The sequence below is a fragment of the Myotis brandtii genome, unplaced genomic scaffold, assembly GCF_000412655.1.
Source record: "Myotis brandtii unplaced genomic scaffold, ASM41265v1 scaffold250, whole genome shotgun sequence".
Lineage (NCBI taxonomy): Eukaryota > Metazoa > Chordata > Mammalia > Chiroptera > Vespertilionidae > Myotis > Myotis brandtii.
The window spans coordinates 4,395,637-4,422,182 of record NW_005359478.1 but is presented as its reverse complement, the minus strand read 5'-3'; the positions used below and the strand labels follow the sequence as shown (position 1 = coordinate 4,422,182).

The 26,546-nt window shown below is 39.2% G+C and overlaps 1 protein-coding gene across 1 annotated transcript in view; it reads right to left on the bottom strand.

Annotated features, from left to right (window-relative positions):
• Window positions 1-715: 715 nt before the first annotated feature.
• Window positions 716-26,546, bottom strand: part of PRRC2C (proline-rich coiled-coil 2C) — a 79,526-nt gene continuing 53,695 nt past the window's right edge. Inside the window, exons 19-35 of the mRNA XM_014540880.1 lie at window positions 25,552-26,323; window positions 25,095-25,180; window positions 23,374-23,559; window positions 22,986-23,237; window positions 21,749-21,841; window positions 18,852-18,953; window positions 14,497-14,698; window positions 12,409-12,612; window positions 11,020-11,132; window positions 10,521-10,657; window positions 6,968-7,199; window positions 6,631-6,738; window positions 5,245-5,515; window positions 4,817-4,868; window positions 4,308-4,434; window positions 3,187-3,423; window positions 716-1,222 (exon numbers count right to left, since the gene is read on the bottom strand). Coding sequence (XP_014396366.1) covers window positions 965-1,222; window positions 3,187-3,423; window positions 4,308-4,434; window positions 4,817-4,868; window positions 5,245-5,515; window positions 6,631-6,738; window positions 6,968-7,199; window positions 10,521-10,657; window positions 11,020-11,132; window positions 12,409-12,612; window positions 14,497-14,698; window positions 18,852-18,953; window positions 21,749-21,841; window positions 22,986-23,237; window positions 23,374-23,559; window positions 25,095-25,180; window positions 25,552-26,323 — 3,432 coding nt within the window. The 3' untranslated portion in view covers window positions 716-964. The remainder of the gene's footprint in view (window positions 1,223-3,186; window positions 3,424-4,307; window positions 4,435-4,816; window positions 4,869-5,244; window positions 5,516-6,630; window positions 6,739-6,967; window positions 7,200-10,520; window positions 10,658-11,019; window positions 11,133-12,408; window positions 12,613-14,496; window positions 14,699-18,851; window positions 18,954-21,748; window positions 21,842-22,985; window positions 23,238-23,373; window positions 23,560-25,094; window positions 25,181-25,551; window positions 26,324-26,546) is intronic.

Here is a 26,546-nt window from a genome sequence, read left to right as displayed (position 1 = left end):
TGGGACGGCAGCTCTGGGAAGACGCACCTTCTTAGACAGGTTTTCCTCTCATTAGTGGCACAGTTCTAGATACTGACTGCTCTTCATGAATATCACCTAAAAACCGTTTCAGAAAGACCAAAACGAACAAACAAAAACAATAATCCCCCCCGACACACCTCATTGGATTCATATAAAGATGACCAAGTGGAGGCAGGCAAGACTCGCCCCAACCAATATTCACCAAACCCGCTGTGATCAGCGCTCCACAGAAGAGAAGCCCAGCAACACTTCACAGCTTGGGCCACGACCAAAGCAAAGCATCATTTCAAAAAGAAGCAGTAGCCGGGCACTGCCCACCCGGGCATGTTCAGGGTGCTGACACCACTATTTCACCACCATTGCGCGCGCATCCAGGAAGAAGGGAGATCAGTTACTATACTTTGTGTTCAACTCAATTACCATGTTATAAAAGCAGCAGGCTGCCCGGGGCAGACGCAGGCTCCTCTGTGCAGCCCTAGTTCTTTAGCTCACCACTGCGCCCACCAATGCCACCACCACATCCACAGGCCGGTAGGGAGAGTCACTGCTGTGTTACCAGCTGGGACCAGGTGCTATTTGGGCTGGGCTACTCCTCTGCAGTGTTACTTTCTTGATTTCTGGTGTCTTATTCTAACCATAAGGACTGAGTTCTAAATGGTACACACTCCAAGAACGTGTGCACGTGTTTGTATGTAAATCCAGACTGAGATGCATGGCCATCAACAGGGGGTGTGTTGTGTAGTGGGTGTGAGCTGGCAAAGCCTCGTTGTACGGGTGCAGCCTGTGTCAGTGTGAATGGCTCCTATGTCCCCCGTGCACCTCCGAGCTCGGGATAGGAGAGTGTCACAGACCATTTTACCCCTTCGGCTGCTGGCATGAGCTGTCTGCATCCTTCCTTCTTCCCCTCTCCCCTCCCCAGGCCCCTGCAATAAACCACAGCCTTTTAAGATTTTGTTTCTTCGGTTTTGATGGCCTGAGGTTTGATGGGTCCAGTCCGAACAGGTTTGGTGGCCATGGTGGGTGCAGGAGGAGGCTTTTCTTCTACTTTCTCCTGACAGACACCAGGAGCGTCAGTCAGTGCTTCAGGAGGTTTGCTTGAGTCGCCATCCACCTTCGGGGCCTTGCCACCTATCTGTTTGCTCTGTTGTTGTTCCGAGAAGAAGCGCTGTGTGGACTGAAGAACCTCTGCTCTCTGCTTTGCCTTAAAGAATGAGAAACAACAACTGAAGATGCTGCAGCATCACCAAAGCCTGTCAATCACTCTCAGTTTGAATTCTTTCACCAATCACCAATAGCTTTCCCACGCTGGTTTGGTCCAAACCAAAAGTACCTCATTGATTTTTCAGCTTTTAATGGATAGATTTCTTCCTATCTCTGAAAACATTCAGTGATTTTTCCTTTAATATTTGAAAAAACAGGACCACCTCCCACCACCTTTTCAGTTTGCCCTCTTATAAAGCAACAAAATAGAAATTGCTGTTACTTGTTATTTTTTCTGGGACAAACCTTACTGATACCATATGTTATCTAGGGAGCCTGCTTGTGAACTTGAAAACATATATGTTACACTTAAAACTTCTAGTTATCAGTATGTGGTCTACAATAAAATGAAAAGGAAGCACTTATATTGTGGCATTACCAACACCTAGGACCAAATGTCTTGTGGCTGAGTCCTCTTCCCACAGCTCTCTTCTGCAGGGGAAGAGCATCAGAAATTAGTAACTAGGACTTCACTGCATCACTAAGTTCTGATAGCTCCTACCACACTCTGAGCTGGTAAAATAACTGCCTCGTTTTAATGACTACATGCCCCAAGTTTATACTTACGTAGACCTATAAATTATACCACTGTAACATAGGTTTTTACACTTCTTGCATATAAAAAACCCCACATGTTCTGTACTATCCAAAAATCTGAAACAATTTTCAGGAAATCTGTGCCCTCCTCCACCCTATTATTAAGCTCCAATGCCATTCCCAACATGGGAATTTATGAGAAATCAACTGCCGAGGAGCCAGGAACAAAACTGGAAACCAAGGCCAAACAATGCCCAGAGATTTCTACACAGACCAGTATCTGTCAGTTATGAACAGAGGGAGGCTCTAGGCGCACAGCCTTAGTAAAGGAAGGGACGTTAACCAGTTTCACTGCAGGGTAGTCTTTAAATGCGCTTACTCAGGATCAGAAACAAGGGATATCAACGCGGAAAGAAACTCCAGCCAGTCAACCAAATTCTCTAGGATTATCATAAACATGTTTCTAATCCCGAGTAAAACCCAACCACGGCCATTTCCCTGTTTGGAAGCAGTAAGCTTTTCTTTGTTCTAGTCTGAGCGGATACAGATTGGTGACAAAATAGGCAAAATTATGAAGACCTCTAAAGTCAAGACTAAGTAAACACAGACATAAACGACTCAGCTGGCTGTACAGGCAGACAGGTAAGGTTTATGCTACAAAACCGTCCCCACACAGGCTCCTCAAGGCACTCCTGCATCAGCACACCTCACGGTCACCAGTGCCTTGTATTGCGAAGGATCCCAAAGTGCTTTTGTGAGCTCTTCATCTACAACTACACAGCTACACACACTGCTGTGGAACGAGCCACCGCAGGCGGCAGGCGAAGGAGTATGAAAACAGTTCAAGAAGAAAATGGGACTTGGATGACTCAGGGAAGAAAAATTAAGCCAGGTATCATGTCTGACCCATTCCAGAGTTTTCTCTGAAGCATGATTTATATCTTAACTTTGGGAAGGGGAGATTGGGGGAGGAAAACAAAAAAAAAAATAAACGAAATAAAATGGGGAAGCCTATAATAGTCCATATTACTTTCTTTTTTACTCTTCCAAAAAAATGTAGCAGCTAAACTCAGATCTCCCTCAAATATTTATTTTATAAGCAATTCATTTGGCCACAGAATTTAAAATATTAACTTGTTTGTTGACAATAGTTGCAAAAGAAAAAAAAAAACAAGTGGGGGGAATAGGGAGAAAAATAAAATAAGTAATAATAATAATAATAATAAAAAAGGAACAAATAAAAGCAATTAGCTTGGTGAAGTCTGCTGAGACAATGAATGCCTGGATATGCAGTTATGGGTCCAGAGCATCGTAAGACATGGTTCAGAGACAGACGGTTGCTCTGGCGGCTGCCAACACTGTACTAACCTTCATGTCTTGTTCAGCCTTCAGCGCAGCCTGGGCCTGATTGCCTCTGACTCCAGACAGTGATCCACAAGGACCCCTGGCTACATGTGGCAAACGAGCATGGCTCATGAGGCCTGTGGTCAGCGGAGGAGGCATCTGACTGGCCAGTGCCATTGGCGGCCTCTGAACAGGCGCTGGGAAGGTGTTAGTATGTGGGGCTCTTACCAATGGAGGGACCAGGTTAGGCTGAGAGAGAATCTGAGTGAAAAAACAAAACATACAACATTAAACTGTTAAAAAATTTTATTTTGCCAACTAGACCAGGTTGGCTTATCCCAGAGTCAATGTGCACCAATTCCGCCAAGAAAGGAAGTGTACGGATCTGTGCGCTCTAGCACCGGGACAAGAACCGCAGGCCATGCTGGGAGAGTCTACGGGAAGACAGTGCAGCATGCCAGTGCCCAGCTACAGATTCTGAACGGGGGGCAGGGAGGCTATTACTCGGGATACCTTTTTAAAAAGATATAATTGCAGAAAAGGCATACACCTACTCCACACATAATCTAAAGCTAAATAAAAAATAATGCTATTTGGCAAATATTTCCGGTGCCAATTCTAACTTGTGAGTGTTCTTATCAACTTTAGTTATTAGTCCTTCCATCTGATCAGCAAAGGGAAGAGAAGCCAACATTTTAATACATAGATTAGAATATCTTTTGGAAAATTTACCTCACCTATAGTTATCTTAAAAAAAGAAATGAACAACAACAACAAAACAAACCCCCAAAACAAACAAAAAACCCTAGGAAACTTTAAGCACTGGGACCCTTCTCTGAAAAGTCAACTTCTTCAACAAGATAAAAGGAACAGGACTGAAATAAAAGGATCAGAGCTGTGTGGGGAATCTTTCGACTATTTCTATTGTCTTGCTTTTGAACTATATAGCTACCTGTGTCTAGCTAAAACTCCTAGAGTCTATACTTGAATGTTATAGATTTACTGTTCAATAAGAAACTGCTTCTCATTAAAAACTGTGCTTCTGAACTGGTTATAATAGGGCAAGACTATAAAATCAGAGAATTCGCCAGGTTAGCAAGCATTTGCAAGTAAATCATACTCATTTCTCACTTGTATCTGCCCACCTGGGGTGCAAACTGTGTAGGAAAAGGCTGTGTCATTCTCACAGTGGCAGGGGCTGACGGGAACTGCTTCTGATAGACAATGCTGCTCATTTTGCTGGACTGGCTGTTCGGACTTGTGGAAGTGGCCCTTGGAAAGAAGTCGTCACTGGTCAGTATGGCAGTGCCGGGTTAATGATGCTGTTCGATTTGTAGACAGTGTGCTCGGCAGACTCATCATACTTGGTAGTTGATGAGAATTACCAAGGTGAGTTACCAAACATCACAGCAGTGGAAAGACATTGGAGGAGCAGAGGCGAGAAAGGATACTGGCTATATTTGCCCTGTATTACAAAGTTCTTCAATTACAGTATAACAAATATATTCTTAATATTTCAATAGCTTAATATTTCACATAAAACTATCAGAATGTCTGTGCTTACCACAGGACTGGCGACACTGTATGCATCTAACAAACAAAAGGTAACCAGTTATTGGGAATTCTATATAGCAAATGCAAATGCCCACTTTACCGGAAGGGACTAGAGGTGGGTGTGGTGCTTCTTCCGCTGATTGGAGGTGTGCCTGGTTTTATATCAATGCCGCTTCCAAAGGCTTTTAGTTCCATTTCAGACATCTGAGAAAGAGCATAAAATAAACCTAACATTTCTGCAACCCCATAAGCTAACCTGCTGTGTTTAGTATTCTATATATGAAGACTTAATCTAGCAAAGGGCAAAGAACCTCAGCACCAAAATCCTATAGTTTTCAAGTACCATGGAATTAACAAGGCCAAATTTGTGGCTGAAAAGTCCAAGAGGCAGTATAAATCCAATTCTCCCACAACATTTGTGAATTCTTTGTTATGAGGTAAAACACAGAGGGGGCCAAACACATTAGATTCTCAAAGAAACTGTCCATTTCTCTTCACTTACTTTCCCCCCGCTGATTGGAGGTGTGCCTGGTTTTATATCAATGCCTCTTCCAAAGGCTTTTAGTTCCATTTCAGACATTTTCCCTGTGGTTGGGATCATGCTGTGCTGGGTTCCAGCAGGGATTAATCCCCTGAAAGGCTGGCTGACTTGTGCAGGGCGACTCAAGCTCTGGGCCTGTGCTTGGGGGGCAGTGTGCTGTAACGGAGGCTGAAGAGTCTGAGGCAGAGCAATTAAAGGCTGCCCCGTGGATCCAAAGTTAGGCAAGGAAAGCTGGGATGCTGGTAAAGGTACTGTAACCTAGGACATAAGCAAACAGAAACTGTAGCAATTTGCTTATACAGAGCCCGTTGTACGTATATCCCTATAACACAACTCTTCAAATTCTTTTGAGTAAGATTTTAAACAGAAAACATCAATATATTAAGCACATTTCACATATAAATCTTTTGCTTAGTAACTATCTCCATTCTTTTTTTAAAGATGCAACAGTATGCCCTGGCCGGGTGGCTCAGTTGGTTGGAGCATCATCCCATACACCAAAAAGTTGTGCGATCTGGAACATGCCAGATCGGGGCATGTACGAGATCTGCCTTCCTCTCTTTAAAAATCAATAAACATATAGTTGGTGAGGATAAAAAAAAAAAAAAAGTGTAACAGTATAACAAATTAGCATCGGAGAAACTGAAATAACTATCTTTTAATTAATCTACAGTACATGTCAAACAAACACAAAATACAATAAAATCATGGATACAATGTAAGAAAGTAGTTACAACTTCCCAAATAGCAATTTATTTTGAATGTCAATAGGTAATAAATAGGTATGAGTTATCACCCCTAAAATAGCCACCAAAAATAGTTATGAGAAGATGACTGAGGCTTGCTTCTCTCACCCAGCCCTCCAGCAACTTTTAAAGAGTAAGCTAATTAATGAAATTGCCAGGAGAGTTTTAAAAATTTATACTTTTCACTGAAAATTATCATTACAATCATACATGTAAGGAATATGTTTGTCATGTACCTTCTGCTGCACTACCCTGGGTGTTACAGTGACCACTGTGATGGTCTTTAGTCTTCCTTCATCTCTAGCACGAAGTAAAGCACCTATCACTTACACGTAATTGCATATCCCTAACAACAGCCTTCAAATGTTTACATTCATGGACTCCTTTGTTAAAATAAACAAGTACATGGAAACCCATTAAAAAAAAAAAAAAAAGGATAAAAAGTGGGTACTGTGGGACCAACCAGTGGACCCCCTGGAATTCCTAGGACACCAGAGAAAAGTCTGAAAACTATCACACATCTCCCTATCTTGGTTCTGTTGAAATTCCCAAACAACAGAAGCAACAACGACAACAACAATAATAATGATAAAGAAAATTGAGGAAATTTACCATGCCATAGTTTACCTGCTGGAGAGTACTCGGTGACTGGGCAGTGTTATAAAAATTTGTCTGACCAGGCTGTTGTACTTGTCCAGAATAAAGATTTGAAGCCTGGGTAAGATTTGCTCTAGCCTAGAAAAAATTTAATAAGAAAACAACAATAAGATTTTAAAAATTTCCAATTCAGATACCAAGGTTATGGCTTCAAAGAAATCTGGAAGAATTTCAGTGTTAGATCAAAAGGAAGACCTTAGTTTTCCATTGTCTTTTAACATTTGTTTCTTTAAAAACTGTCCTTAAATCACCTGCTGCATAAGTCTGCAACGACAGATGGTGCCGCTCTCGCTCCTGCTGTAATTACCTGGAGAAGATGTGTATCGATCAGCTGGGAGCCTCCCAGTCCTGATGCCTGACCCAGCTGATGTTCATACAGTATAGGAATTGGCTGAGTACTGGAAGTTTGTTGAAACGCAAGACCCGACTGTGCCTTGGCAAGTTCCTGGTGCTGGACAGCTGGGAAATTGTGGATGGCAGTACCAGAAAGGACCACAGATGGCTGGGACAGGCTGCTCTGCATAAAGGCCGGCTGAGATCTACATCAGTATTGAAGAGAAAAGGATGTGTTAAAAGTTAATTCTACCTGGAATCTGGCAACCTTAAGACTCAGTAGCCTAAATGTCCAAGTACTCTACTTAGCGTAAGAAAGGAGGCAGTGACCACAGACCTTGTCTAAGGTACCTGTTTCAAGCCTTAGCGCCCACTATATAAAAATTCTGGAAAAAAGCTTCTTCTTCCCAGAAACCAGCAAGATTTTTTCCTCTTGAACAACGACAATGATTCTCTTTTCATGTGTTTATTAGCAAGCTCAGAACCAAACCTACCTACCGTCTTCTCTTTGGTACTGACATTCCATTAAATTTACAGCACCAATAGCTCTGACTTGCATCATCTGTATTTCATTATTTCCCCTCCTATATTTCTTATAAGAGGCCTCAAGATCTCTATGGAATGAAGCAGAGTACTAGTTCACATTAGGATTATTCAGAAGTATTTTCTTTCTTTAAATTGAGGTATAACAGACATATATACCTATATAAAGATAATAATTTGGTATTTGCATATATTGCAAAATGATCAACATAGCAAGTCTAGTCAACACTAGTCATAGTTACAAATTTTTTTATGAGAACTTTTAAGATTTACTCTTTTAGCATCTTTAAAATATGCAACACCAATATTATGATCAAAGGGTGCAAACTTCTAGTTATAAAATAAGTTACTAGGCTGAAATGTACTCCATGGCAACTATTTGAAAATTAAAAACAAAACAACCCCCTCCCCGCCCAATGCTGAAATCTGACTTGGGGTGGTGAACACACAATATAGTGTACAGATGATGTGTTGTGGAAGTGTGCACCTGAAACCTGCATAATTTTGTTAACCAGCATCACCCCAATAAAAACAATAAGAATAAAAAATAAAATACAATGCTGAAATCTAACTTAAGACCTCTGGGATAGAGGCCTCCAATCTATACTTTACAAAAGGCTAAGATAAAGAGCAAGTAACTAAAATCAAAGTAGTGGATTAAAGATAATATTATCAATTATTACATAGCTATCTATATAAAAGCCTAAGTGACCGTTACAACCAGACGACCTGCCAGTAGCTATGATGTGCATGGACCACCAGGGGGCAGACGCTCAATGCAGGAGCTGCCCCCTGGTGGTTAGTGCACTCCCACAGCCAACCTCCTGCAGTCCCTTCCCCCCGGCCAGCCAGCCCTGCCCTGATCGGGACTGGGCGAGAGGGCCCTGATTGGCTCTGATCATCGGCCAGGCTGAGGGACCCCACCAGTGCATGCTGCACTCCCACAGCCAACCTCCTGCAGTCCCTTCCCCCGGCCAGCCAGCCCTGCCCTGATCGGGACTGGGTGAGAGGGCCCTGATTGGCTCTGATCACCGGCCAGGCTGAGGGACCCCACCAGTGCATGAATTTGTGCACTGGGCTTCTAGTATTATAATATAATTTTGCTCTGTTAAAATGACATGTGGCAGGGACAAAAGCTACCGAGCAGGAGTGCTAGTCTAGAGTCCTAAGTAATCTTAAAGTCTACTGCGCTGGCAGGTATCAATTCAGGGATTCCTTATGAATAAACACAAGCTGATTGGGTTGAGAGCAAGGAGTAGCAGAATGATGTGGTAGAGATACAAACTGCTTTCAAAGCCTAAACTTGTGTCTTCCAATACAGTAGCCATATACAGCTTACCCTATAGCCCTAATAAACAGTCTGGTCTTCCCAGGCATTTGCCACAATGGGAAGTACAGATACAGAATGCCAGTGCACTGCTACTCCATCTCCCAGGCTATGGAAGACATTGTTAAGCAATCACTGAACTCTCTTGTCAGAGCTGAAAAGTAGCTGCAACTTTCTAACAATGTTTCAAGCAGTCAATAACAATTAAAAGGAGATTCGATTATGAGATTATTTGCTAGTTCTGAATTAGAAATTTAAAATTTTTAATCACAGATTCCAAGATAACCACAAATTTAATAGTACAAAAGAGATGGCCTGTAACTTCTACTTGGGGTAAATAGTTTTGCTTCTAATGGGAGAGAATTTCTTGGAATAACCAAACTAAATGATGGAGTAAATACCAGAAAATAAAACATCATATATAATTAATTATACAGATATACTACCAAAGAATCTTTAATCAAAAAACAAAAGTGAGCACAGCCAGTGTGGCTCAATGCTTGAGTGTCAACCTAGGAACCAGAAGGTCATGGTTTGATTCCCGGTTAGCACACGTGCCTGGGTTGTGGGCTCGATCCCTAGTAGGGAGGCGTGCAGGAGGCAGTCAATGGATGATTCTCATTATGGATGTTTCTATCTCTCTCTCCCTTCCTCTCTGAAATCAATAAAAACATACTTAAGTAAATAAATAAATGGGAGAGCCACATTTTTAAAGTTTATTAATAATTATGCTCTGCTAAGAAAGTTTAATTAGCTGAAACTAGCTTTTTTAGGAATATAATTTATGTAATCTAAAAGAAATAAGCTATTACCAATTGATGCCAAGTCTAATCTATATATAGAGTATAAAAAGTCTATCTGGACCACATCAAAACCCAATATATTTCTAAAAACTAATGTTTAACTTTGCAACCATTCTAAGCTGCCCTAAAGAAATATTTTATTTTTCTTTTTGCGGGTTTAGAACCATCAAATGAATATCGACCACAGCCATGCCATGATGATGACAGAGCTATGCCATGGGTTTTGCTCATGCCCTCACCCTTCCACTCTCATTAAGTTGGAGATGAGACCACTTGGGGTTGAATCCAGGCTCTCACTGATTTGTAATGTAACCTTAAGTTAAAACAAACCAATCAACCCCTTCAAGTCCCAACTCGGCATGTCAAATGGGGATGACAATCCACCTTATATGGTTTTGTGAGGACTAAATTTTCTAAGTTCCTGCATGTAAAAGGCTGAATAGTGATCATATATATCACCACTACTTCTCTTCCTTGTCCGACCCTCTACTCGTCTTTTATCACACTCTGCCCTGGCCTCAGCCCTTACACAGCAGACTTGGGTTTCCAACTGTTAGCAGCAAGATGCACTTAAACCTTTAGGTCCCTTAGCAGCTATTTTCTATGATTTCAAATTGTCATGGGACTGTTGTTACCCTCTTCTTCAAGAAATTTTAAGGCTTGACTTTGTTCGGTAAAGTCTGACTAAAATGACCACAGACTGAGGTTCATAATCAACACGATTAATAATTTAATGTAGTTTATAAGAGGGTCATCCTAGCTCATAAAGGGAAGGAAGAAGCAGTAGGAATATGGCAAGAAAGCTCAGCAATTACAATGTTTCCAACCCACAAATGTATTTTAAAGCGTTTTACCTATATGGTTGAAGGGAAGAACTGAATAATTCCTGGGCCTGGGAAACAGCGGGTCCAGCACCCAAACTCAACTGGGCTTGGTGCTGCCCCTGCAGTGGTGCGTAAATAGGAATCGGGATCTGCTGAACCGAAGTGGGCTGCCATGCAAGGAGAAAACGGTATGTGAGCACCATGTATACAACTCACGACATGTGGGAAAATAAACTTAGCTATGAAGAATAAATGATTAATACCACATACCAGTTTTCTTTAAAAACAAATGTAAACATTTTCCTTTCAATCCATTACTTGATTCTACATTGTTAACCATCAACAATGGGAAAGTTTTAACATTTTGCTTATACATCCTAGGTAATCATGGTTTGTCCTATATTGTTAAAAGGATTATAACTTCAAAGAGTCTATTATTTGTAGCCCAAGATAACTACTACACCATCAAAATGAAAAAACAGAAAAACAAAAAAACAACTGCACGATGGAAGAAGTATGTGATGTTTACCTGAGAAAGACCTGGTTGGAAGCCTTGCTGCTGAGCCAATGATGGTGGAGCCAATCGTGCATGCTGGGTATTGAATAAATGACTGGTGTCCATATAGAAAGTTGGGATTTGAGCTATAGACCATTAGTAAAAAAAAACAAACCAGTCTTAAGTATCTAAATTTCAGAATTTAGATAGGTATATGCAAATTAAAACAAGGAAACTCTAGTACTTGTGAAGGTATAGAAAAATATGACACTCTTATATACTGCCAATGGGGTATAAAATAGAAAAATTTTACATATTCTACTAAAACTGAAAATGAACCCACCTGTTTAATAGCAAGTCCACTCCAATTTTAAATCTACCAACTGGAATTTAGCAAAATATTTAAAAGAACTGACATTTAATAACTGAAAGAATTTGGCACGGATTTTTAAAAAATATTTAAATGGATTTTTAGAGAAAGAGGGAGGGAGGGAGGGAGAGAGAGAGAGCGAGAGAGAGAGAGAGAGAGAGAAAGAAAAACATTGATGTGAGAGTCACACTGGCCAGGGCTGGTATAGATTTTTAACAGATTTCTTTTCTATGTATTATACACACTATTTTGTTATTTGCCATTTTTATGTTTTGAAGAACTTCAATATTGTTTTTAATTTGCCATCATTATAAACAATACTGTAATGAACACCCTCATACACGTATCTCTGATTAATAAGTTTATGTATATCTTATACAGATAAACTTATTAACTATAAAACTGTTACTACAGTATGTACACATAAAATGTCCTGAGATAACTTTCTGAAAGAATTATGTCAATTTATATATTCTTACCAGCAAGGTATTTTAAGAGCCCAATACAATACCCATGATCCTGGGTATTAAAGATGCTAGTTATCAATTTTTCTATTATTCCCATATGGAAAGGTAAGAAATAGCCTATTTATTTTGAATTTAAATCATTAGTGAGCTTGAATATTATCCAAATGTTTATTTACTACGTATTTTATTCAGATTAACATTGTGATATTTAGTAATACAAGTTACTCCCGCTCCCAATATACAAATTTTTCTTCTTTGCTATTCTTACGTTTATTCTTCCCCATGAACTTTATTATCAATCTGTGAAGTTCCAGATAACAAACTTTTATAATATGACTGGAATAATATCAAGTGCATAAGTTATTTTCCAAATTATTGGACACTAACTTATCTAATATATGTGTAAGAAATAAATGCCAAGAGCCCTAGAATGCTTATCAAGGAGAGAGAGCAGTCAATTCTACCTGGAAATAAATTTGCAAAGCAGATAAAAGATATTTAAACTTGAAGTGTAACTAAAAAGAGAAAAAGCATTCAAAAGTCTTCATTTTCTCAATTCCTTATATTCAAGTCTAAAAGCCTTACCTGCTGCAGACTGAGACACATAGACCTGTGGACTCTGTTGCTGCTGGGCAATGAGGGAAGGCATACAGCTTAACTGTGAAAAATGACTTGCGGAAGGCAGGCTGCTTGTCTGTAATTGTTGGGGCTTCACTTTACAAATATTAGGAGGGTCTGATGTGGTTGTAGATTTTGTACTCAGAGAAGAGGTAGTGTATGTACCAGCTCCTATATTTGGGAGAGAGATAAAAATAAGGGAACAATGTAATATATTTTAAAGGGCCGCTGTTGTTCATAGTAAAGTAACTCAAGTGCTAACCAGAAACTAGAGAACTAATGTTTATGCCCACCATGTACTTAGATACTGTATGTACTCTGGGCCAAAAGGGGATATGAAATATATCACTATCATAATGATCTCTATCTATCTATAGCTCACCCTCTCTCTCCAGCACTGACCCCCTACATACCTTAAAAACACACACACAACTATTAATAAATATGTGGCATTATACAACTTGAAAGGTCAATTATTTCTGTTGATCAGTGAGTTCCAATGACTGCAATACTGAAGCAAATGACAACACTGGTATTTGACTAAAGAGAGATATAATCATTTTTAGACGTTAATGATGTTCTATATGAGAGAACATCAGGTTAAACTACCTTAGCTGTTCAACTTGAGTCTCTACCAGTAATATGACAAGATGGCCCTCATGAAAAAATTTATCCTAGTTGAGGGACTATGGAGAAACTATAGACCTGGAAAAAAGGAAGTAGCTGGGTTCCAAAGAAGTAGGAAGCTTTGCAGTCCCTTATTTCCTAATCTTCCTACAGACTCTTCTCCAGTAGACTGGGGCCTAAGCAAGAGCCAGTAGCAGAATAAAGATGTCTTGCAAATGGGTGGTGAGGAATGTTTGCACAGAGGAAGAGATATAGTTGGAACACTCCCTTTGATTTGAATCTCTGGATTTGTCTTAATAAAGAACAATACATACTTCTGATTCTAGATCAGGGGTGGGGAACCTTTTCTCTCCCAAGGGCCATACAAAATTATCAACTTAAAAATTAGCCTGCTATATTTGATCGAACATTTAACTCACTCCTAATGCTTTGGCAGGGTCAGACCAAATGATTTCTCGGGCCTTATACGGCCCGTGGGCTGACGTCTCCCACCCCTGTAAACTGTAGCATAACCCAACGATCAGTTGTTTTAGTACTTACAACTAGCAAAGAATGTCAGAATATTGAAAAGCAGTACTACCATCAGTAAATAAGAATCAAAGAAGGTAAATTCTTTGCCAGATATATTTTATAACTATTAGAAAGGAGTTTCTCGCTGCTTTGGAAATATGAGAATATCAGGAAGTTTGAAATAAAATTTGTTTTCAGTAAAAGAAACAGCCTTCTAATGGGGATGCTGCTGGACTCTCCTTAAAAACAAACAAAACCAAAACCAAAATACTAGTGGATATTATCCACTCAAAACACAACCTGGAAATTCTCTACCCCTCACCCTTCACCAGAAAATGTCAACCCAATAGATTTAGGCCAATAGCTCCTTCAAATTAGATAGAGACAGCCAAAAATTTAAAAACTGTATGATTCTATGTTATTTCTGAGTTGGTTCAATTAGCTGTATGAGTTAAAAAATAAGTCAAAAGGTAAATTTTGTAGAAAAACTTAAACACGATACAAATTTTTTCACCAATTACTTATTAATAATTGTAACGGGATAGCAGGGGAGAGAGGAGGAAGAGAAGGTTCAGGAAAGTGTTTTAGTAAACCAATAAGCATTTGCTAAACTAAAACTAGGAGAGGGCAAAGAGAGGGGAGGATAAGAATGGCATAATTTGATGTCTTTTATAAATAACTAGAGGCCCGATGCACGAAATTTGTGCAAGAGTAGGCCTTCCTTCCCCTGACACCGGCTTCCCTCCAGCCACGGCAGGTACCCGGGACCCGGGCTTCCCTGGCAGCTCCGGAAGGTTGTCCGAAAAGACATCATTATGCTTTTATTATTATAGATACTTTTGGGGGGATAGTTAACAGAAAGTGATCCTAAGAAATTTGAATTGAAGATACTGAAAGGAAAGGTACAAAGACTTCCACCTGACAGTGACGTTGTGGGGGTGACCGAGGCAACAGGGATCTGCGGCATGGACGCATTGGAGAATGAGTTGTAATTAGCACTGCTCGGGCCACTGGCACTGCTGCTGACACCACTGGCAATTGGAGGAGCTGTGGAAGTTACTGGAGATCCCTTTTCACGCACATTTGGAGAATTCTCCCAAGCCTTCCGTGCAGACTCCATCTGCAATGAAATGGGAAAAAAATCACTATGCGAACATGGACTACACATATATACATAAATATACTCACGTGTGTACATATATAAATTCCAAATATCTTTCAGAAACCCCAAAGTAAAAAATGAAGACCCTAGAGTTTGTTTGTTTTTTTAAAGATAATTTTTAAATTCTGACACCTAATCAATTTTTTTCAGGTTGGCCACCCCACTGGGCGATGCTACTATTTTTTTTATTTTTATTGATTTCAGAAAGGAACGGTTGGCCACCCCACTGGGCGATGCTACTATTTTTTTTTTTATTTTTATTGATTTCAGAAAGGAACAGAGAGGGAGGGATAGATAGAAACATCCATGATGAGAGAGAATCATTGATTGGCTGCTTCCTGCATGTCCCCTACTGGGGACCGAGCCCGCAACCTGGGCAGGTACCCTTGATCGGAATCGAACCCAGGACCCTCTGCAGACCAACGCTCTATCCACTGAGCCAAACCGGCTAGGGCGACCCTAGAGTTTTCAAACCTTTCATTTTCCCCTTTATCTTTGCTCTTTTACTTAACCCTTTGAGTGCCAACTAATATCCTAGGAACTATGCTAAAATTGCCAAGGCATTTTTGCTGATTTTACAGCAGTTTAGGAAAAAAATTATGAATCGCAAGTAAATGAAGTTACATATTCAATATCTTCCACAAAATCATCATTTTCACAGCAAGAATTGACATATTTAGCAATATCATCATCACTAATAAAAGCAGACTTAGAACTGGACACTGCAGGAGGAGTGCGATAGTGCTCCCAGCACTTTTGGCGAAAGACAGGAGGAGCGCGATCGCTCTCCCCGGCACTCTATGGGTTAAATTGGGAGGCAGGGGACTTTAATGATGTCTCCACAGAGAGCTGTGGATGGCTCTGGCAATCAGGCCAGTGAAATATAAAGTCACAGCTCCTGTATCATCTAGATCCGAGTCCTTACCCTGACCAGCAACTAAGGAAACGGAAATACCGGGCCCCTGCAGGAGTGCTTTAAGGCTCTGACTCTAGTAGGAAAGGCACCAAAACCCCCCATCAATACCCATTCCCTACACTCTGTTTTTAAGCCAACAGTTCTCAAATGGCAGATGACAGGCACCGTTTGTTTGGCTGTTTTATGCTCATAGTGTTTGACAAGTTAATGTAAGTAGACAGGTTTTAGGCTTGAGTGCATCAGAGATACTTGTTTCACATCAAAGCCTCCTTGGGCATTTCAGGTACTGACTGCCGCCATTTGGCTTTGGGGCTACTGAGTTTAGCAGTTGTCTCCTAGTTTCTTAAAAGGAAGAAACAGGTCTTATTTCAATCTATATTCAATCTCTCTAGAGTACTGCTGTTCAACAGACATATAAATGCAAGCCACATATAGAATTTAAAGTTTAGTAGTTGTATTTTAAAAAATAAAGAGGTAATTCTAATTTTTAAAAATATATATATTTTATTGATTTTTTACATAGTGGAAGGGAGGATAGAGAATTAGAAACATCGATGAGAAACATCGATCAGCTGCCTCCTGCACACCCCCTACTAGGGATGTGCCCGCACCCTAGGTACATGCCCTTGACCGGAATCGAACCTGGGACCCTTCAGTCCACAGGCCGACTCTCTATCCACTGAGCCAAACCGGTCAGGGTGAGGTAATTCTAATTTTGATAACATTTATTCGACACAACATAAAAAGGTATAATCACCATAAAAGTTGAGATGTTTTAATGTTTTAAAAAATATTAACATGTCAGACCCAGTGTCTATTTTATTTTATACTGAAGCACACACTGGACTTGAACTTGGATCAGCCCCATCCAGTGCCCACAGAGCTGGAGAGAACAGATGCAGATTCTCACTATCCTAAGGCTATTTGAACAGGAAGGAAACACATAGGTTTTGACATGTTTAGTTTTAGTAGTCGAGATACTGGGTGGGCCAAAAGGAAAACCCAAGATAATACATAAAATTCAGTTGCAATGATTCACATGAGAGGATTTTTTTACAAGATTTTTATAGTACTGCTAAGAACTTTGTAGTTCTTCAAGTACCAACTTTTAAAACTGTAACCTTATTTTAATTGTGAGAATTTGAGAAGAATTACATGCCTTCCCGCTTTTCTGTTAAAACACACACTATATGTAATTTAACCTTTTCTTAATGACTAAAGTCATCTCCATAAATTTGAAATACAAGATAATTCATATTTGCTTGAGTTTTTTCACTATCACCTTGATGGTTTCACATGTGTTTTATTTTAAAACAAGAGTTGTTTTTTGTGTGGAGGGTGGGTTTAAAAATAACTTATGAAGTTAAACATAATGCAATTTGCAATCTGAGATTTTTATGGTTGAGATTTTTTTATACAGAGCAATGTCTTTTATACCAGTTTTGTTGTGGTGAAAACACATTAAGTCATGTCTAATCAAACTTGCATAATATATTTAGGTCACATACATTTGGCTTTATTTCATTTCTTTCTTTTTTTTTTTTTTAAATATATTTTATTGATTTTTCACAGAGAGGAAGGGAGAGAGATAGAGAGTTAGAAACATCGATGAGAGAGAGACATCGATCAGCTGCCTCCTGCACACCCCCCACTGGGGATGTGCCCGCAACCCAGGTACATGCCCTTGACCGGAATCGAACCTGGGACCTTTCAGTCCGCAGGCCGACGCTCTATCCACTGAGCCAAACCGGTTTCGGCTTCATTTCTTTTTTTAAAAAATTGATTTCAGAGAGGAAGGGAGAGGGAGAGATAGAAACACCAATGATGAGAATCATTGATCGGCTGTCTCCCGCACACCCACTACTGGGGATCAAGCCTGCAATCTGGGCATGTGCCCTGACCAGGAATCAAACCGTGACCTCCTGGTTCATGGGTCAACACTCAACCACTGAGCCACACCAGCCAGGCTATTTCATTTCTTAAGCAGCAAGAAAATTCAGATTACGATTTTGGAAATTCAAGGAAATTCACCTTTCCCCTCGATAAATATACTGTATATAATACCCACATAACAGAATTTTTCTATACCTTATATGTTACCCAGAAGGATGTCAGAAGTACAAATAAAGAGAAAACTTTAAGTTAATGAAATTTAAAGTAATTAAAATTATACTATTTTTTCTTGGAGTGTTAAAAACATTGAGTGAAAGGCAATGTTGAAGGGTTTTTCTGAAGAATTAACAACAGCCTAAAGAATAATTAATGGTATTAAATATTTATTTATGTGTCATTAGACTACTTCCTTGAATAATATAAATACATAAGATGAAACAGACTGAGACAGTCATTCAAGTGGAATAGGAACTGGCAGTCAGTAGTAAGAACTGGGTGAAGACGAACAGCACAAAGTTTATAGTCTCAGCTGACACTCATTAAGCCTCTTACACAGAAGTTGGGGGGCAAAGGGTCAAGTGGTCAGGAGGCTGGAGACTCAAAAAGAAAGAGTCTAAAAGTGAACACTGTCCACATTGTGAAACAATTTCGTTTCCCACTCCTGACGACCATCAGAAAGATTCATTGACAACCAGAGCCACATTAGGAGGTCCAGCTATTACACATAGAATACCTGCGTTTAAAAACCCCTCACTTAATTCTATGTCTGCATTTTTTTAACCATTGACTAATCTTGAGGTGAACTCATTGAAAATGCTCTCAAACAACTCAAATATAACAAAGCATTAATAACACAGCTCAACATTATAAAGAGATTAAAAAACAAACAAAAGAAGCCTAAATTTCTTGACATCAAAAAGCACGTGCTGTCCAAAAACTTTTGCCCTCTTATTGAAAAATTATCCAACAATCAATTCTAAATCACTTGCATAATTACTGCTTCATAAAATGTTCTAACTGCTACAATGCTTTCATTCAACTCACATGAGCCTTACTCTCCTGTAATTTTAAGACCAAATTCACAAGCATGATAGGCCTTACTTTAGAGAGGATAGCAAGTCGCTGCTAAGGGTATTAGAAGCTAACAAAAGTTTAAGGTGTAATTTGACATCACATCATTTCCTTGGCTTAGCATTGTTGCTTACCACACAAAACTAGTAAAAAACCCAAGAGAATAGTATCAGTGTATGTCCCCCTTGCATGCAACAATCATGGACCTTTAGAGATGGATATGGTACATACCTTGAAGGTGAGGCTGAAAGTAGTGGGAGGAACTGAAGTTAGGCTGGAGCTCTGTTGTATAGTCTCCCTCTTAGGGAGGGGAAGGGTGTTGGGCAGGGGCACCTGAAAAGGCAGGCAACACATATCACAATCTAACTAACTGGGTCTGCTACCAAAGCCCCACTAAGATAATGCTATCATACTCTAAGGGTGTTCTATTTTTCATCAGAGCCAACATGAATATTCAATTACTTAGACTGTGTTTATAGTAATTGATAATTTTGGACATCTTAGATAAAACTTCAGAAGAGAAATATTTTCTGCCTTTTTATGCATGAATTGAAAGAGCCTGTCCCAAATATAAGGCATACCCTTTATGGCAGTGCTTCTCATATTTTAATGTAGATACAAATCATCTGAGGATGTTGTTAAAATGCAGATTCTGATTCAGCTGGTCTGGAGCAAGGCCTGAAATTTTGCATTTCAAACAAGTTCCCAGGTGATGCTACGGCTGCTGGTCCCTGGACCATACACTATGCAGTAAAGCTTTAAGGGAATACAATTTCCCCCATTTATGGGATTTACAGGTTCTATCAGAAGCATTCACATGATAAATATAATACATTTAAGAAATAAATCTCTTTCCTGAAATAGTCAAACTTTCTGACAACTATATTCAAGAACAAAAGTAATATTGGAAGGAAAATACGGAATATTGCTTCCCTCATTACACTAAACAAATTGCTTTGTTATATAGTAAATAGTAATGACACAATTATGCAAATATTGTTAAATGCCTGAAGATATTAGAAACTCACTACCCATATCTTTTTCTCCCCTCTAAGTCCCTGGGTCTTGAGATTTTTTATGATGTACTATTTATTGCATGATTGATTTTGACAGTTCACTCAGTTGTTCAGGTACAATGACTGAGATACTAGGGGTGCCAGATAATCACTTTGTGACACTATGGAGATTCTGATACCACAGATTAGTTACTGGAGATTAGCTGTGCTATAATAATCAAAATCACCACCAGCATTTATATCTTCAAGACATTCAAAACAACTGTATTATTAGGTAACACTAACCAATAAATATCAACTAAGATCCTAAAAAAGTATATTAAGCTTCAATAAGAGAAATAAGCCTCTTTTAAGTATAATTTTTAAAACGATAGAAATCCTACCATAAAATAGAACAACCAAACAGACTAATGAAGAAAACAAAAACATTTCAAAAGGAACTAAAACTTTGGACATTGTTTTTAACACTATATTAACTAAATTCAAAATCACCACCATACTTGGCACAAATAAGCAATGCTGTGGAATGATTCCAAACTGGTGACCACTTATGATGCTCTGTGACCCAACCTGATCTTCCTGTTTCCAAACGTACTCTTGATAAATTGCTAAAATCAAATGCAGATTATTCACTGATACACAAGATCGGGTCTCTTCCCCTCAGTTGTTTCTGTGCACAACTCACCATGTTCATTAGCCTAGCAAACCACATGGAAACCATTAAAATGCTCATATGAATATTTTCAGTCATTTTTAGAGGGTCTGACAGAAAAGCATTATATACTTTCTTGAAAAAGTAACATTTAAGAAATACTCTGTTGTTTAAACTGAGAAGACACCACAATTAAAGCACAATTAACTTTACTGAGATGTTACTGATTCATTATTTGATAATCTACATAGTGAGCAATTTGCCAGGAAGTCTTTTTGTCCTTCCCAAGTTTTCCATTACTTCCTATAGGAAGGTAAGTAGATTTCAACCTTTCTCCAAAAGGTCAGGGGAAAGGTTTGGCATATGAAATGAAGTTTTGTAAGATCTAAATTTGGAAAAATTACATTAACCAGCTCCTAAAGTGCACTCCTATCACAAAGAGAAAACGTGTGACTCACTCAGCTACATAGCAAGAGCCCTTCAGTTGGACCACAAAGTTGGATTAAATGGTCTCTAATGCATGTCACCTCTCTGACTCTAACTTGATGCTAGAGGGAACAGAAAGCGTAAGAAAAACTTTGTACCAAAACATAATCAAGATTTTTATTCTCAAAATGATAGAGTTAAAGCCCTGTGTGAGCGACCTTTAAATATATCTATAAAGGGTATTTTTTGAAAAGAATATGCCTTTGCTTATTATACGGGACGACATTTAAAGCAGCTGACCAAATTTCCACCATCTGTGCCCTCCAAAACAAGGGCCTCACATGTAACTCCTAAAATGCTCTCTACCACAGCAGGTCACCTAACTTTGTTGGGCTCGCCGTTCAATTTTTCAGTAAGTGAACTAGTCAAAATGATGGACTATGATGACTTGTAACACAATCTTGAATTATAACATGGTTGCTCTGAGAAACCAGAGCCAAATTTACATGACTTGTTATCACCTTTTAATGAAGCATTTAAGAGTTGTTGAAGTACTTATATATACATTATAGCCCAGTCTTCACAACAGGAATGTTGCTATTAAGGCCTAGTATAATTTTTTTCAAATTCAAAAAGGAAATACCTAAATCTCTGGTAACACTGTGTTTTAACTGAGTGAGCTTTCATAGATCATAAAATGGTTTCATTTAAGAACAAAATTACCAACAAAAATAAAACACTGAAGAATGTGATAGCTAAGAACCAAACTTCTTATCAAAACCAGGGTAACTGGATTAGTCCTGATGACAGTAAGCCGAAACAGCAAAGGCCTGGATCTTAAATGGAAAGCAGACAACTTTTAGGAAGAAAAACAAAAACTCCACTTTGATTATTTTTGCTAATTACATTACAGTGCTCCTAAATACAAATTTGCTATTAACTCTTCCCCTGAGAAAAGTTAAATATTGGCCATATAGTACGTATAATAGTCAGGTTTCTATCCAAACTTGCCACACCACAAGTTGATTACTTACATTATTAACCAAAGTATCCTCCATCTTTGCATTATTAGTAGCCACAGTGTTAGGCAGAGAAGAAGAAGGTGTAGTGTAGTCTGTTACAGACTCCTGTGGAGTAGTAATAGAGAAAAATAGATTTTAAACTGAATTAATGAGTCACTTTCTAATTACAGCCTAACAGTTGTAAAGTTGTTTCGGAAGAAAGCAGGAGGAGAACAAACCTTAAGACTGAATTCTCCCAAATCTTAACTTAAAAACCAACAGTGGGATAAAACAGAGAACCACTGCTGAAATAATAACATTTCCACTTCTGTTTGGATCCTGTGCATTTTTAAAAATGCACTGCATAGTACTAGGAGGTTATCATCAGTACTAAAGATTTAATTTCTGTGGATTCCTAAAAGAATTCTTTGTGTGGTTCTCACAATCTATAGATTACTTGCAACTTCTGACTTCTATTCTCTTCAAAATAAAACAAAGTAAGTAAATGAATGTCAAGATCTTAGCTGTCGCAATTCACTAGGTTTTAAGATAAACTCTTGTTTATTATCATGAAACTCTTCCTTTAATGTGGTAGAACTAAATCACATGAGCTTTTAAGAGAAAAATACTCAAATTAATATAAAAGATTCCATCTCTCTTTCTTCTCAATAAATATACATCCTGGAATGGCAGACATAAATTTGCTATTCTCACAAGTGTTAGCTCCTTTAAGTTACTCAGTGGAATTTGCCTTAATGAGTTTTCAAAATATGCATCTTTCACTCAATGTGGTCCCTAAGCACAAGTCAACTACTTCCTCTGGGGCTCAACCAATGCAATAGTGATTGTTCCAACCCTGGAAAAAAATTGGCTATACTGGGGTTACTAAACTTTGCCTTATTTCCTGACTTCAAAATCTCATGAGTGGGCAAAATAAAGCTCCACTGTTAACTCCACTAACAAAAGTAATGGAGAGAAACTTTTTCAAAGTCTACAAACCCAAATAAAAAGCATCTTAATCTTGTGTAGGCATTTTTCACTTTAAACAACTGAATGGTACAGAATTAAGAGTAAATTTCCACAAAAAAAGAAATAATTTATTGCAAGGAATTTCTTTAGATCACACATGCACACCATGAAATAAAATCTCTAGTAATAGTAACCCATAGTCTATAGTGCTGTATGTCTCAAGCAAAAAAAAAAAGTGTAAGGTTGTTGTTTTAAATATGATTTGCATCAGCTGAACTGGGGATCTCTGCGTGCTGCTCACCTTCACATTAGTGGCGTATTCTGTGGATGACACTGAGATCATCGTTCCTATTTCCGTAGACATTTCTGAAGCGGCTTTGGTTTCCTTTGCTGTCCCAGGGTCTACACTTCTGACTGCAGCAGGGCTTGGTTTCTCTTGTCCTTCTGGCTCCACCTGTTGGGCATCTTTTACTTTTCTATTTTTTAATGAGCGTTCCTTTCCAATAGGACCAGGTTTATGTTCTTTGTTTTCTACTGGACTCAAATCTGGAAGCTAAAGTCAATGTTTATAAACAAAAAAGGATCATGATCAAAAGCATTCATTGAATACAAACCTTAAAACTGTTATTTGCTCTCATAAATGTTAGTGGCTTTTATACAATTACACCTGGAATATGAATTGTGTTTACCTTCTGGGCTTTGATGGGGCCTGCCCGTGGCTGCTTCTGCCGTTGCTCTTTAGGTTCAGGAATTTTGTCAGTTTTTTCCGAAAGCACAGGAACAATTTCATTTTCGTTCCCATTTGAAGCTGGAGCACCAAACTGAATTGTGTCCATTCCAATTTCAACTCCACTTTCTTGACCATTCTTTGTTCCCTAGTAACAGAATATTTAAAAACTTGCTATCAAACAGAGTTCAGATTTGACTGCATGATTTATGTAGCCCCACATATTTTAAATAGAAGGAAGTTTGAAGTAACCCACATATTAACTAACATTAACTGCCACTGATTGTTTTAAGAGAACCTTCCCTTAAACACAATGATTTGTATGTATTAGAAAACAATTAATAAAATGAAAACTAGGACAAGACTTAAGTTTTTTTTTTTTAATTTATTTGAGAGAGAGAGAGAGAGAGAGAGAGAGAGAGAGAAACATCAATGATGAATCATTGACTGGCTGCCTCCTGCATGCCCGCCCCCTACTGGGGATCGAGCCCACAACCTGGGCATGTGCTCTTGACTGAAATCAAATCCAGGACCCTTTGGTCCCCAGGCCGACACTCTAGCCCAGCCGTGGGCAAACTATGGCCCGCGGGCTGGATCCGGCCCGTTTGAAATGAATAAAACAAAAAAAAAAAAAAAAAAAAAAAAAGACCGTACCCTTTTATGTAATGATGTTTACTTTGAATTTATATTAGTTCACACAAACACTCTATCCATGCTTTTGTTCCGGCCCTCCGGTCCAGTTTAAGAACCCATTGTGGCCCTCGAGTCAAAAAGTTTGCCCACCTCTGCTCTAGCCACTAAGCCAAACCAGCTAAGGCAGTGATGGCGAACCTATGACACGTGTGTCAGAGGTGACACACGAACTCATTTTTTTGGTTGATTTTTCTTTGTTAAATGGCATTTAAATATATAAAATAAATATCAAAAATATAAATCTTTGTTTTACTATGGTTGCAAATATCAAAAAATTTATATATGTGACACGGCACCAGAGTTAAGTTAGGGTTTTTCAAAATGCTGACATGCCGAGCTCAAAAGGTTCACCATCACTGAGCTAGGGCAAGACTTAAGTTTTTAAAGTCCTGATTTTTATGTGTCATGAGTGTAGCCATAGGCCATCACAGCCTCAAGTTCTTTCATCACTTAAAACAAATGTAAAAGCAACAAACACAGAAAGACACTACCAGCAAGAAATAAACAGACGAATGAATGGGGGAAAGAAGATAGCAATACCAGTGTTGCCTACTTCTAAACGTGCTGTGAAAATAAAATAATATACTCATTTTTGTTGCACTTTCTGTGTGCTAGGCAGTGATGCAGAGACACGACAATCTAACTCGCAGACGTTGCATTATAATGGATAGAGAAAATAGACAACTGAAAAGTCAGATAAGCAATACACAAAAATTAAAATACGGTTAAGCCATTTTAGATTGGTGGATGGAGAAAGACCCCAGGAGGTCATACTGAAAGTGTTTCTGGCAGAGCAAACACCTAGTAGAAGGTCAAGAATGAAAAAGGCTAGAACAGCTGGAACACAGCAAGTTAAGAACAGTGATAGAAGATGAATAAGCAGAAAGCTAGACGAGACAGAATTCTGATGCATGCTGAAATTTGAGAAACTGTTTTAAGGAAACTCTGCCCCAGTAACCCCACCAAGACCATTAGCAAGTCTATTCCTACCTCTGATGAAGTAGCTGATCCAAACGATGTTAGAGGCTTATTCCAGGCACTGACGGAAGGTGGCTGTGGTGGACTAATGGGCCCTACTGAAGAGAAGAAGCCACAGGAAATGTGAACACCAAAATTAAGAGGCTAATAATCCAATCTTTATAACCCTTTATTTAATAGTAACTAAACAATAAAACAATTACTTTTCACACCACACTCAGAGATTCTTGCATACCAAAATAAATATAAGTCCCCAAACATTGTGTATTGCTTTTATCAACATATAAAATATGGCTATTAAAAATATAACACCTTTGATTTAGAACCAAAGGTTTTAAGAAAGGAAGTTAAGATTACTTTAACTGCTTCCTACTAAAGAAAAGGCTAAAAAAACCCCATACTGAATATATAAACAAAAGTAAAAACAAACCCCAATATTCCCAAGCCCTCACTTCTGTTGCACACTTACATTTCTTAGAGATGTCATTTAGCACAGTTGGTGGGGCCACCTTGTTATCCCATAATTCAGTTGTAAGAGTGCCATGTGACTGTGAGGTCTGGATGGATTTTCCTGTGGCTACATAATCTGTGCCGTTAGGTGTTTGAGCCGAAGGTAGTCTAATTGAAGGTGGTGGCTGTTTTGAAGACTGTGTTGTAGTCTGCAGGGGACTCTGGACTGGTTTGTGAGTCTGTCCCTGAGTTTGGGCTGGGGCAGTGGGGCCTGGGATTGTGACTGTGACAAGGGCTGGGGTTGGGAGTGAGACTGGGGTTGGGACTGGGGCCGAACTGGCTGGGGCAGTTGGGGCTGAACTGGCTGGTACTGTTGGGGCTGAGCTAGCTGGAGGTGTTGCTGAAGTTGGTGGTAGGGCTGAAGCAAGAATGGGAATTGAGGCTGAGGCAAGAATGGGGACAGCGGCTGGGTTTGAAGCTGAGGCAAGGATTGGGGTTGGAGCTGGAACTGAAGAAGAGGTTGGAGCTGAGGTGGAGGCTGGAGTAGGAGCTGACGCTGGAGTTGGGAGTGGAGTGGAAGTTGAAGTTAGGACTGGAGCTGCGGATACAGCTGTGGCCGAGGGTGAGGCTAAAACTGGACCTGAAGGCAAAGTTGAAGTTGGACCGGGGGCTGGGGCTGGAGCTGGAGACTGGGCTTGCTGGGTCCCAGTAGACTGTTTTTTGGCAAATCTTGGAGGAAGCTTAGAAGTCTGACTTCTTCCTTTCTCACTGGCATTCTTTTTGTTCCAGACCTTAAAAATTGGTAAAAATAAATTCTGTCAATAACACAGCTAAAAGTAACAGTTCATAAATATGATTTCTAACAAAGCTACCTACTGCTAATTTAGCTCCTTTAACTGTTCAAAATAGTTACTTCACAGAGCAAAAATGTCAAAGCTGCTCAAGAGATTTTAAATTATGAGAAGCCAGGATGTGATTGAGAATAAAAGACAAATATGTATTATACATTCTTTT